Here is a 13,957-nt window from a genome sequence, read left to right as displayed (position 1 = left end):
TCAGTCAAGTTGGCCCAGCTAGGAGGTATCCAGCACCCCATCTCAGTTCCAGTGGTCCTGAATGTTGATCCTAAGCAACATGCTTGTGAGGAGAAGGCTTAAGGAGGAAACAGGAACCAGAACTCTTCTGGTATTTCTGGCTTCTAGCAAGGACATTCTTGTACCTGCTTCTTTGGGGTGCTTACCCTACTTGACCAGTCTCTATCGCCTGTGTTCATCAGTTCTTCCTTCAGGTAACAGTTTTAGAGGTTTAGTCCATTATCAGCTTGATGGCACACAAGCAGACTTGGTGCTGGCGAAGTTCAGAGTTCTATATCCGCATCTCTACCTCAGGCTGAAAGGACTGTCCCGTCCTCAACGGGAAAATAAATCTCTCCACCAAACCTCAGACTGCAATCCTTTCTCTACCAAGTCTCAGACTGTCTGTCTTGATTTCTTTAGGATATAGTCTTAAAGTCCTATCTATGGCTTAAGTCTTCTAGTCTTCTTTTTCTTCTTCAATGGTGTATTGGCTATCCTGGGTCTGGGTTTTTCCATATAACCTTTAGAATCACTTTATCCATATCTATAAAATAGCTTGCTGGGATTTTGACTGAGATTGCATTAATTCTATAAATCATGTTGAGAGAAACTGACACAGATATCCACCTGTTTGTTCTAAGATTAAAAGTGTAGCCTACTATGCCTGGCTAGTCAAAGAAGTTCTTTTCTGTTCTTTTCTTTTCCCTCCTTCCCCTCCTTCCCCTTCTTCCTTCCTTCCCTTTCTTTTGAGACAGGGTCTGTCTATTTAGTCCTGGCTGTTCTGGAATTTGCTGTGTAGACTAGGCTGGTCTCAAACTCGTAGAGATCCTCCTCCCTCTGCCTCTTAGGTGCTGTGATTAAAGGTGTGTGTTACCATGCCAGGCCAAAAGAAGTTATTATTTATGCTTTGTGTGTGTGTGTGTGTGTGTGTGTGTGTGTGTGTGTGTGTGTGTGGTGTGCATACATGTGTGCAGTGATCATGCTATCACTGTCTTCTTCCCTGAGGCAGGGTCTCTGAACCTACAGATAGGCTTGCAGCTAGCAAGCTTTAGTGACCCTTCCGTCTCTGCCCCATATAGTGCTGGGTTTATGCCTGGCCAGCAGGGCTACAACGTGAACCCGAATCCCAAAGGACCTGGAATGAATAGGAACAAGAGGCACAAGGAAGGGTTTTTGATCAAGCTGTAAAATTTTATTTTTCTCAAGAGACCTTATATAGCAGGTGAAACAGGAAAGACTTGGTGGGGTGGGGAGAGGTTATTTGCCTGGTATGTGAGATTTCCTCAGAATCCTTGAAGGTAGACAGGATGTCAGGAAGGGCAAGCGGGGGTGTGGGTGCAGATAAGGCAGGACAACGGGGGGGGGCAATCAGAGGGGTGCAAACACAGCAGATTGTTAGTAAGGTGAAGAGGTCGCAAGAGGAAGAAGCCTGACTATGCAATGTTTGCTATCAGCTATTCCTGTTTGCCCAGGCTCTATTCATTTGGGGAAGGGGAGAGATAGATTGGATTTGAATTTAGCTATTCTCTCAACATAATGAGTTACTCATGCAAGAGATTCTCTGAAGCAGCCCAAGTCTCTTTACAGGTCTAAAGTTACCTGTGCCATGGCTCCTGGCAGGATTATAGGTATGCACTTGGCCATGCCTGGCTTTTTAAAAAATTTGTTTTTTTGTTTTGTTTTTTTACCTTTTTTGATTCTTTATGGATTTCACATCATACATTCTGATCTCATTTATCTCCCCACCCCCTCGAGTCCTTCTTCTGCCCTTGTAACCTCCCCACAAAACGGAGGAAAAAAAGGAAAGAATCTCATCATGGATGCTGTAGTGTGGCCCTTTGAGTCTCACAGTTTACTCTTTAGTCCATCTTTACTTGTAAGTGTTCATTCCAGCCATTGGTCTGGCTTGATGCCTCTGACTTCTGCTACTCCACTGGTAATGGGCTCTCACTGGGACTCCTTTTGGCTATCTTGTTGTTGTCCTGTGTCATGGAGATACTGCTGTTTTGGATCCATAGGTTTGTCCCCTTCACTTGCTCCAACAGTTAATAAATAGATGAGGAAGATGTTGGGTTGAGCCAGCCCTGGTTCTGGGCCTGAGTGGTAGCTGGGTTGGTCAGCCTGCCAGCTTTCCCTCATCATCACTAGCTGGGCTAGCTTTCCAGCATTGCCTCAAGCTAGCTCACCCACTGTACCCTGCAGCAAGGAGTAGGGCCAGTACTCCTGCTCTCAGGCCCTCAGGTCTTGGTCACCCACACTCACACCACCAGGGCCAGCTCTACTGTTTTGTCCAGGCCAGGTGCAGGGCCCTTGCTCCTGATTGCTGTAGGGGGCATACCAGAGGGTGTGTGTGTGGGGGGGGGGTCAGCTCTGTTGTTCCCATGCCCTCAGGGCCAGCTCATATGATCCCAGACAACAGGGTCAGCTTTAGTGTTGGGAGTGGGGAGGCGGCACGGCTAACTCTCCCATTCAGTAGCAGTGGGTAAGGAAAGGAGGGCATCTTTCTCTCACCCGTGCCACCATAAGGCAGATGAGGGGGTCAGGGTCAGCTCTCCTGCTTTCACACCCTCAGAGTTGCCTCAACTGCACCTCTGACTCTCGTGTGCTGCCCAGGTCAGGTGCATGTCTGTGGTGAAGGGTGGGGCTATCTTTTCCTGAGTGTGGATGTTGGAGGGGCAAGGTGGAGGCTGCTCTCTCCTGAGGGGCAAGGCCAATTCTCCTGCTGCAGTATGCAGTGAGGGGCAGGGCCAGCTATCCTAGGACTAGTGGAGGGTGGGGCTGGCTCAGTACAGCATGGTTCCAGTGACCCCGTGTTCTAACATGGGCCATCAGCATCATCACAGAACCCCAGCTGCAGCAGGAGCAGGTATCCAGACATGGTCCTCCACAGCAGCTTGGGCCCGGACGATACCATGGTTCCCTGATGGCATCACACGCCACCCAGATAAGTATGGCCCTGGTGGCATTGTGACCCTCAGACACCAATATGGTCACAGGTGGCTGACCAGAAGACCCTGGTCATCTGCACAAACCCCTGTGGTAACAGGAGCCATGGACATCACCCCAGATGGCTGCTGTAGGGCCATGGACCCAGACATAGCCCTAGGCTAGGATGCCTCTGTGGTCCCAGGTAGCAACACAGGCCACCCAGATCAATATGGCTTGACACGCCTGGCTTTTCATGTGATTGTTAGGATCAGAATTGTGACCCACATGCTTGTGAAGTAGGTGTTTTACCTACCACGTCATCTATCTGACTCCTCCACTTCAGTGTTGAGGTATAATTTAGCAGGATACGTAATTCTAGGTTGCTTTTGTTTGTTTCTTAGATTTTTGTTTGTTTGCTTGCTTTTCTTGTTGGCTTTTCCTTCATCTATGTCACTTACTCTCTTACTTGGCTAGTTTCTGAGGAGAAGTTGGATGCAGTTCTTATCTTTGCTTCTCTGTAGGGAAGCTGTTTTTCCCTTTGGCTTCTTACAAGGTTTTTGTTTTTTTCCCTTTGATTTTCTGTAGCTTGAAAATGATTTGCCTAGATGGTTTTTTATTTATTTTACTATTTTGCTTATTTTGGGGGCAAGTTTCCGGCTTTGCGTCCTGGGAGCTTCTGGGCTGTGACTTTGTATGTGACATTGACTCGGGCGAAGTTCTCCTTCGTTGTCTGCGTGCATCTCTGTTCCTTGATTTTTTCCCTTGTGTGTTCATCCTGAGTGTTTTCACCTTTAGTACTTGTGTCAGTCTTCAGATATTCCGCCGTTATTTCCAGTATTGATTCTCTGTCTTTGGTGTTCAAAGTCTTGCTGTACCTTCAAGCCCATAGGTTCTTCATGGAGCTGAGACAAGCATGCATTTCTGCTGTAGTGGGCTTACTTGCCAGCAGAGTAGGCTCTGGTTAACAGAGTTCTCCTGGGAGCTGACCTTGTTAAGAAAGAGGTGACCTGTTGAGTTTCTTCCTTTTTGCTGGAGACAAGAAGAGATGTTTCTTAGCTATTTCCTGCAGGACCCTGTCGGAGCTCCTGGGGGTTAATCCTGGGTATTACTTATGTGAGGGCTCCCTTCTTCCCTCCGCCATGCCTCTGTTCCCCTCTCTTCTAACCCCTCTGTCTTTATACTTGCTGGAAGGCCTTGCTTCCCTGCTTTTGGAGATAAGGTCTCTAGTCCAGGTTCACTTGAATTCATGACCCTCCGGCTTCAGCTTCCTTAGAAAGTATGACTAGGGATGATCTTTGGATACGCAGAGGTTGGGGGTACAAGACCTGTACAAATACTGAAAGGGTAACATCCTTCAGGTGGAGGGTGGGGTTGGAGTGGAGCAGGGAAGAGGGCCTTACTGATAGAAAGGGGAATGGATAGAGCAACAGGCAAGGTGTTGGGGTTTGGGTGAAAAAGAAAAGATTGATTGGCTCACAGTAGGCTCACAGGCCCTACCAGGTGATAGAAACAATTTGCATGTGTCCCAAGATGTACAGGGAGAGGACTCGTAACATGGGGTAATGTTTGGCATTAAACAAATTAGTGTGATTCTGGTCCTTGTTACACTGTGGACAGATTTGAGGCCAGTGTGCCAAGGGAAAAAGCTAGGGACGAAAAGACAGATTGTAAGAGGTTTTTGGTCACAGCCAACCTAGAGAGTAGGCTAGCTCTCTCTCTCTGAGATCATCTCCATGGTAGGTATGAATAGCCTAGTGTGGCCACTGGGGGACTCTAGGCCAGCTCTAGCCTGAATTAGTACAAGTCAGAGGTTATAAGCCTCCTGAGAAGGAGTTGGCTTAAAAGCCTAGGTAGCCCCTATCTGTTCTTTAGTTCTTTGAATGCTCTAAAATAGACTATTTTTAGCACAACTAATTTACTGGACTTTTTAATTAAAATCGAATATTTAACTGGATTTTCTGGTAGAAAGCTTTAGTCTAATACAATGAATTCAGCTTTGTTTTGTGTGTGTGTGTGTGTGTGTGTGTGTGTGTGTGTGTACACATACATACATACATACATACATACATACATACATACTGTTTTGTTTTTAATTGGGGGGTGGAGAGCCAGGTGAAGAGAGAATAATTTAATCTGCTTGTAGAGACCCTTCCCACATACCCTTGGTTTGATTGGGGTAAAAATACTCCACTCCACAAACAGTAAGGGCTCTGCAATGGTGTGGAGTCTTGGGGCTCTCTGGACACTGAACATCTTGCCATTTTCTATCCCCAGTGACTCAGCAAAGCTCCGGACAGTTTATCCTGACCTATTCTTTCAAGTCTTAGTATTGAGATACTATCTTTCTTGCAGTTTGTGGTGGTGTGTTCCTTTGGCGGTAATAGCCCCATAGTACTGTATTATATTCCAAAGCAATTATCTTTTCTTTCCCTTTTCCTCTCACTTTTCTCTTTTTTTCTTTTCTCTCTTTTGTTTGTTTCCTCTCTTTTGCTCTGTAAATTATGGAGATTTTTCTGTTATTGAAACCTAGAATGTAAACAATTCTAAATTATATATGTGTAAAACACACACCCACAAGTTTTCGGGTGCTTGGATTGAAGTATGGGCAGTGCTTGGGCCTTTGTCTGCTCTTCCTGTACACACATGCCTAAAACCCTAGTGCACTCTGAGATGGATCTAGCATATAGTTTGAAAATTACAGTTCTAAGGTAGTACTAGATATTTTCATAATCCTGTTGTGTACCTGGGTTGGTCTTGAATTTGTAGATCTTCCTGCCTCTGGCTCTGGATGCTAGGGTTATAGTGGCATGTCACCATGCCTGGCCACTCTAAAATATTTTTTTTAATATTTTAGAATTTCATATGTGAGTACTCTATTTAAAAATTTATATTCTTTAATTGACTTTTTCTAAGTTACAGTAAACTTTACATACCGTGAAAATGTGCTCTGGTTAATCTGAGACTTAGCTTATGCACTGTGCAGGCCTTACCCAATCCAGATTCTGATCTGATCTAGTCCTCTTTTCCATGGTTCCAGAGCCCTGGTTGGAGTCACTTTCTCCCTACCCAGGGCCTCTTACACGCTATACAAGTGCTCCCCTTAGAAGCACCCCCAGCCTTATGCATTGATTGTCTTTTCCTCTACTTCTGTCTATTCCCAGATGTCATCTAAATAGAATGATAGTCTGGCTTTCAAGTCAGGTTTCTTTCACTTTGCATAGTGAACATGAATACTATACATGCTGTATCTGAATATCAAACTTTAACATAATCCCTTTTACATACAATAACTGTAAGGTAAGTACTGGCACACATAAAATAAAAATAAATACATCTTTTAAATTATTCCTTTTTAAACCAGAACATTGTTCTTGAGCCTGTCTTGGCAAGGTCCACTAGATTTCTCTCTGCTCTTTATTTTGAAAATTGAATCTGTTCCAGTGCTCTGGTAGCCTGGAACAGTGAAGAGACAGTGGTGTGTAGGTAATCTGCTGAGCCAAAGTGACCTTTCCCTGTGCTTTCAAGGTATGATGTCAACCTCTGTGTCCAGGGCCTCTCATGTGCAGGGCCTGCCATGCATGCTGACCTTTGAATGAATGACCTTTGCTATGGGCTCTTTGTATCTCTCCAGGCTCATCAAATTCAAGAGATGTTCCCCCAGGTCCCATATCACCTTGTGCTCCAGGATCTCCAGATGACACGCTCTGTGGAAGTAACAACAGACAACATCTTAGAAGGACGGATTCAAGTACCTTTTCCTACACAGGTAAAACTGGGGCTTTATATATGACAAATGTATTTGGTTTTTTTTTATTTTTTTTTAACGAAGATTTAATTCTTTCTAATACCTAGATATTACTTACTATTTGAGGAAGGGTTTTTGTAAACTTCATTTTTTTTAACTTAATTTTGTTCAAATCCTGCATGAGAATAGACCCACTAAAGACAAATACAGATAATATGAATAATTTTTGTACAGATCAGCCTGCCCTTGCTGCAGGTCTGTAAGGGGACGCCATTGTCTCCTGTCAGAGGTTGACATCTGTTCTGTAAAGAGCAAAGAATGAATATTTAGTCTCCGCTTGTTCCAGTTTGCACCTAAAGCAGCCACTGGCCATGAATATGAGAATGAGCACAATTGTCATCCAGAATGAGGATTGTGGTCCAGTAAAACATAATTAAAGAAATAGATGGGAAGGGTGAACATGGACCCCGGACTGATTGCACATTGTATTGCCCGTGTCTATCAGGTATAGTTCACATCCCTCTGAAGCTTCTTGGACTTTGGACTTTTCTTAAAAAGGTCAGAGTTCCTGCCTCATCATTTGGCCTCTGATGGGCACAAGTAGTAGGAGGAAAGAGGACTTTACATATGACCAGATGATCATCCTCCAAAAGCTACTCGTGTACAGTCTGTACAAATGTAAAGAAATCTTATCAATAGAATAAAAAAAGATGAAAAAGATGAAGCTGTTTTGAAGAATGCAGCATTTGGAGTCATTTGGGCTGAGGTGCTCGCTATGGTCTCTCAGATCTCAGTTATCTGACCTGGCTGTTTGCTGCCTTTGGAGGTGGCAGAGTTGCCTCATGTAGCCAGATAGAGTTGTCAGTTAAACACATAAACTGGCCAGCAGGTATGGAGGTGCTCAGACCTGAAGGGATACATAAGGACAGGATCCAGAGCAACCTGTAGACTGGAGCTTAACTGTAGTACCTGCATCATAATGCATTAGGAAAGTTAATGAGAAAACCAAAAACAGTGCTTGATTGGCACAGTTGACTTTTGCCATTGCTAATATTGAGTGGGATGCTGAATGTGGAGCATTTTGCTAACCACTCTCAAACATGGAACTCTTATGTGAGCCTCTGAGTCCTTGTGTCACCTTTCAAGCTGTGAGCTGTGTTTGGAACTGTTGTGCCCTCTGTTCTTGGGTTTTCCTGTGCCTGTACCTTCATTCTGATTGATTGCTGTGTTTTGCTTTCAGCGGTCAGATAGCCTGAGGCCTGCACTGAACAGCCCAGTGGAAAGGCCCAGCACTGATCAGGAGGAGGGAGGAGCTTCTCTTCAGGTGAGGTCAGCTCACTAGGAGCTGCAGACCTTAGTGTGGTCCTGGGTGGTTGTTACATTCACCCTGCTGTTGGCAGCAACTGCTTAAGGGCGAAACTGTTTATTTTGGCTAACAGTTTGAGAGGGTTTCAGTCTGTCATAGTGCAGAAGGTGGGGTGGAGTGGTTGAGTTCATGGTGACAGAATCTTGATGGAGGAAATTTGTATCACCACAGGCTAGGAAGCATCGAGCAAGGCAGAGACAAGGGCTGGGTATCATCTGCTAATTTACCTGCTAGGCCCCACTGCTAGAGCTAACATTTTCATGTCCTCATCTGGGACTGGAGCAGGCCATGGTAGTGCATTCCTATAATCTCAGTCCTGAGGGCCCTGAGGCTGGAGGATCATGAGTTTGAAGCCAGGCTGTAGTGAGACCCTGTATCAGAAAACTACTACTGGACTATGTATCATATTTGAAATAACTCCTGTATTTTTGGATTTCAGACAGCAGAGTTATGAACATGAGACTGCCTTGGGGCCGTATGAGGGAACAGCATGTTTGATTTCTCTTCATTCCCACCTGCTTTCCAAGTTAGCATAAAGAGTTCTGAAAATATATATTTTTTTAATGTAGTGAAAGCAAGGAATTTATTGGAACTTTGCTATGCACAGGGAAATGCAAAGTCTTTGGCTAACAGTTTCATTAAAATGTTCATTAAAATGTCAATCTGATAGGTGGCTATGACGGTAACTTGGCCAGATTAATTACACTTGCTTAATTATATATTGCCTTTTGCCTTCTGTCTAAACCTAAAACTCAGCATATTATCAATATTTTTAGTTAAAATAAAGAAGCCACCCTGATCACTGCTGAATTTCACCTGAAGTAAAAACCATTCTATAATGGCTGTGTCTGTTGTAGTATATCGCTGTAGCTGCATGTGTCATGAAATGTTCTATATTTGGCCAGGATAATCTAGAGGCAACACTTTTTTTTTTTAAGATTTATTTATTTATTTATTACATATACAGTATTCTGCCTATGTGCCAGTAGAGGGTACCAGATTGAATTGTAGATGGTTGTGAGCCACCATGTGGTTGCTGGGAATTGAACTTAGGGCCCCTGGAAAAGCAGTCAGTGCTCTTAACCTCTGAGCCATCTCTACAGCCCCGAGGCAACACTTTTTTAATGATAAAATAAATCTAATGAATATAAACTCTTACAATAAACCTATTTTTTTCATCAGCCCCCACCCTCCAAAAAAAAAAAAAATCCTAAAACTTGTCAGTACTGCAAAGGTGAATGTGGAGTCACTGGACCCATTCTTTACCTGTTCCTCTTCCCAGTATAGCCAATGGAATCACTAAAACAAAACTAAAAGCAAGAGGCCCACTCCAGCCTGGCTTAGTAGTGATTTTCTCTGTGGGTGGTGGTGAGTCTGTGTTTATGTCCCAGCAGTGAGTAAGACTTGGAGGACACTGCAGGGCAGGGCTGAAGTTTGCAAACTAGGTGGGCTTTACCTTGTTTTCTTTTCTCTTGACCTCTACTGACGAGCTGCTCTCTTTAGCCCCCTCGAAGGGTTAGAATGAGGCTTTATGACTGTCTCTGTATTTATGTTAATTCTTACTGCCCTAGATATATGGGAACCCTCAAACATACCTGGTTTGCATTTGTGTTAGCCCATTATGAACACTTCTGCCTCTGCTGTGAGCAGCTCACACCTCCAGAGATCCTTTTGGGCAAGGTTTGTTGTGTTCAGCTGGTTCCCTTCTGGAGAGCTGTCACCTGAGCTCTGATATGTGTGTTGCCTACTGTCATCAGGCATCACACTCGCTCCCATGACAAGCCCCATCTGTTTTTTTGGTTTGCTCCAGCGAATACCTTTTAGACTTTGTAGCGCTCAACTTCCAGTGTGTATGTTGAGGCTGTCCTCATAGTACTTTCATCTTTCAATTTTTATTTCTTCTTACAGTTGAGTAATACCCTTTGTTTATTCCTTTATCTGCTAATGGGTATCTAGGCTCTCTCTCTTTTCCCTCCCTCCCTTGCCTTCCCCCTTCCCCCCCTCTTTTCTTGGTTTTGAAACCCAAGGCCTCCCACATGCTACCTAAGCCCTCTTCTGACTTCCAGCTGCACCCAGCTGTTTTTTTCCCTATATGGAGACAGAGACTCAGACTTACCATGTGGTTTAAGTTCCATATGGCTGTCTTCAGATCCACTCTTGGCTGAAGGCAGAGAGAAGCATAAGGGTCAGAGACAAATAAGTACTCACAGTGGAAACACTTTCAGCTCTGTTGCAGCCTAGAAGTGGGAGGTGGGCAGGCTCTGGCCATATAAGTCTTTAAGTCTGGGAGCAGGGGCAGTGTAGGTGGATTGTACCTGCTTAAGGATGTTTGGATATCTGGGCAGTGTCTTGGCTTTTGGAGCTTCAGCCCAAACCAGGAAAGTCCTTTGTTACCCTTTAAACCCACAATCTGCTATATCTGTTTCCACAAAAGATCTCATATGACTATTTTCAAGTTGAGGACACAAATTTCATACAACAGATAAGACTTGTTTAAATTATTTGGGCGGTGGTGGCGCATGCCTTTCATCCAGCACTCAGGAGGCAGAGGCAGGCAGATCTCAGTGCTTTCAAGGCCAGCCTGGTGTACAAAGGGAGTTCCAGGACAAACAGAACGACACACAAAAACTCTGTTGTGAAAAAGCAAAACAAAACAAAAACAACAACAAAAAAGACTTTTTAAAATTCTTAAGCAGTTGGCAGAATTGAAAAGGAAATTTTTGGAGTACTGACTAGTGGTTTATCGTGGTCTGTTCCAAGAGTGCAGGTTGAAAGTGCGGATTGTGTTTCTCATAAAGGCAGCTATTTGCTTACTCCACTACTATGAGTCCTCATGTGAGCCATGACAGCTGGCATCCCTCCCCAGAGCCCAAGTTTCTTGCTTTGGATTCCTGTCTAGCAGAAGGCCCCAGTGATCCAGCAGAGGCCTGTCAAAAATGCCCTGGCAAGGAGGAAAGCTGCCTGGGAAGGAAAGGTCTGTGCTAACAGCTCCCTCTCTGTCCAGACGGAGCGTGTACCACTGGACCTCAGTCCTCGCCTAGAAGAGACCTTGGACTTCAGTGAGGTAGAAGTGGAGCCCAGTGAGGTGGAAGACTTTGAGGCCCGGGGGAGCCGCTTCTCCAAGTCTGCTGATGAGAGACAGCGCATGTTAGTCCAGCGCAAGGATGACCTCCTGCAGCAAGCTCGGAAGTGAGTTGATTCTCCAGTCCTAGTCAGCATACATAAATTATGGGGAAGATGGCAGCTTGGTGCCAATTTTCTCAGTCCTGTACATGAATTACCTTCTCTCTGGTTCCGAGAAGGGGCACTGTTAATCCATGTGACAGACATACAGATAAGAAACAGATACCCAGGGTGGTAATCCTGCCAGCACCTGGAGTCTGCCTGTAGGACCTTGACTGCCCTGCCTTGGGCCTGCATTGAGAACAAAGCACCTGTGTTGTTCCTTGAGTTCCCCCACAGTTGGTGGCAGCTGGGGCACAGTGTTCCTTTGGGTCAGTAGAATCTTAGTTCAGTTCTTGTGGACAGGGCCAGCATTATTCATTCAAGTGAGTTTTATGCCTTGCACAAATCTGTCGCTCTAAAACTCCATGCTTTGTGGGAAGGGACTAGGCAGAGGAGAGAGAGATGAACTGTTATTTGATAGTCCTTTCCCTGGGAATTAGCCTCATCCATTGAAGAGTCTGCTGTTTTCTCCCTTCCCTGCCTCTACCCTGTTCATCCATCTTGACCCTTCTTTCTCTTTATTCCTCTCCTTTTACACCTTTGGGTTGAGCCCAAGGCCTCACACATACTGAGCAAATGCCTCCTACTGAGATGCCCTGCCCTCAGCCCATAGGCAAGGGTGTTTTCATCTTGAGTGACAACTTTGTGAAGGTGCCTGTGGAGATGGGAAACTGAAAACAAGTGTTCTGCAGATCTTCCCATTTGTTATCTTTCTCTTGTGGCTTTTTCATTTCTTATAGGCGGTTCTTGAACAAAAGTTCTGAAGATGACATGGCCTCAGAGAGACTCCTCCCCTCTGAAGGCACGTCCTCTGACCCTGTTACCCTGCGCCGGAGGATGCTGGCAGCTGCTGCTGAGCGGAGACTTCAGAGGCAGCAGACGACCTAGTGCTTCCTCATCCTCAGCCTCCTGTCCAGCCCTACCTACCGGAAGAGGCCTGTCCCGGTTTTGCCTGCTGTGTGGAGACCCGCGACTGCATTGCTGCTGCATAAAGCATGTGGTCTTAATAGTGTGTGGACAGCCGACAACTTTAATCCTTGTAATACTTTCTATGTGGCATTTCTCTTCCCCTTAGAAATACTGCACATTTGAACTCTAGGCATGACCTCTTCTGGTGTTGACTGGACTTCTTGGGAGTGGGGACAAGCAAAAGGAAGTAGGCACTTGGGCACTCACCTGCCTGCAGCAGGTAGTTTCAATTTCTGCTTTGGTATAAGCCATGGCAGATGTTAAGTGTCTAAAGGAAGCGTGGGTCCTGGGGAGGGTGCATCACAGCAGCCAGGAGGTGCACAGCAGGAGTCTGACTCTACATCTTGACAAGCTATCCTGTTGTCAAATGCTGTGCTAAGGGAAGAAGCATCCACAGTGTTCCAGAGGTCAGTACCACAGGCTCCTGGACTTCTAGACCAGCAGGGCATCATGTATAAAGAACTAATTTGGTACCTGGAGCAGAAAGGGAAAGCTCAGGGCTGCAGAAGGAGGAGACCCTTTTCTGCCCTTAATATTCAGGACCGACCTGAGCCCCGATCCACAGCTGGCTTTACTTCCGTTCACTCTGGTGCTCCTGCATCACATAAGCTTGCCCCTCCTTTTTCTTCCTACTCCCTGCTTACTCTAGGCATGGGAAGGGGTGAGCAGCAAGCTTTGGTTATGGTTTTGATTCCTTGGTCAACCCTGTTAGGCTATGCTAAACATATATGGGTTTGATCCTTGGATAGGTATGGGCCTGCAAGGCAGGGATGTTTTAGGGGACATTGCTGAAGTGTAATACCTTATGTATCTTTCTCCCCCAGAGCCCTTCATTTCCCTGCTTTTGTTCCTGTGGGTCTCATTAAACAGAAAGGGAAGATGTTGAATAATCCACATGCCTCAAGCAGACTTGGTCCTGGATTTTCTCAAATTCTCCACGTATTTAAGGATTTGAAACAACGCAATCATAGGTTACATAGTTTTATGTCCCATTGGATTTTTTTAAATGTTTGAAAACATAGTTTTATGGTAGTCCTTTTGGGAAGAATCCAGTATTATCTAAAATTATTGGCAAAGTTAAATGTATTTTACATACCTGGAAGTTTTTAGAATGTTGACAAGTAATTGAAGAAAGGGCAATAGATGAATAGGCAGAGTAATTTATTTCAATAAATCTTCCAAAAGCCTTACCTTGAACTGCTGTTAGTTCAATTCCTGTGAGTTTTTTTTTTTTTAATCTGTTTTGCTGAGAGCATAGTGATTTGTTTTTATTGTAAAGCAACAATAATAAAAAGCAACCTCTTGTAGTGTGTTGTATATGGTTGGAAGCTGAGGTAGCACTCTTCCAAGGGGCCACTCGAATCCCATTCTGCTTTTGTGTCTGCTCTTTGGGTTTGGGTGTTACAATCCTTTTTGAACTTGTGTGTGTGGGAGGGTGCTGTTTCTCCTAGTGTTTTATTTGGAGAAGGCAACACTTGAGTTTCTCTGTCTGCTTTCATGCTATCTTTCCATGCTGCACATGAAAATAAAGGTGAAGCAGATCCCACATATTACATTTCAGACATGTGAAGGTGGAAACTGCTTGCAGTCAGTTTCAGAGGGTCTTGAATATCGTAGAACAGTAGTGATGTAAGCAGAAGTGCTTTCACATACCTTAAGATGTTCCAGGGAGAGAAGTCCCAAGTACATGCTTGATTTGTCAT

At 44.8% G+C, this 13,957-nt stretch overlaps 1 protein-coding gene across 1 annotated transcript in view; it reads left to right on the top strand.

The window, feature by feature from the left end:
- Amfr (autocrine motility factor receptor) overlaps positions 1-13,561 on the top strand; it is a 43,897-nt gene extending 30,336 nt beyond the window's left edge. Inside the window, exons 11-14 of the mRNA XM_027405613.2 lie at positions 6,581-6,715; positions 7,935-8,018; positions 11,065-11,249; positions 12,026-13,561. Coding sequence (XP_027261414.1) covers positions 6,581-6,715; positions 7,935-8,018; positions 11,065-11,249; positions 12,026-12,173 — 552 coding nt within the window. The 3' untranslated portion in view covers positions 12,174-13,561. The remainder of the gene's footprint in view (positions 1-6,580; positions 6,716-7,934; positions 8,019-11,064; positions 11,250-12,025) is intronic.
- The last annotated feature ends 396 nt before the right edge of the window (positions 13,562-13,957 follow it).

This window comes from Cricetulus griseus, chromosome 3 (assembly GCF_003668045.3).
Source record: "Cricetulus griseus strain 17A/GY chromosome 3, alternate assembly CriGri-PICRH-1.0, whole genome shotgun sequence".
NCBI lineage: Eukaryota > Metazoa > Chordata > Mammalia > Rodentia > Cricetidae > Cricetulus > Cricetulus griseus.
Note: the sequence above shows the minus strand (reverse complement) of the source record. Positions and strands in the feature narration are given on the sequence as shown.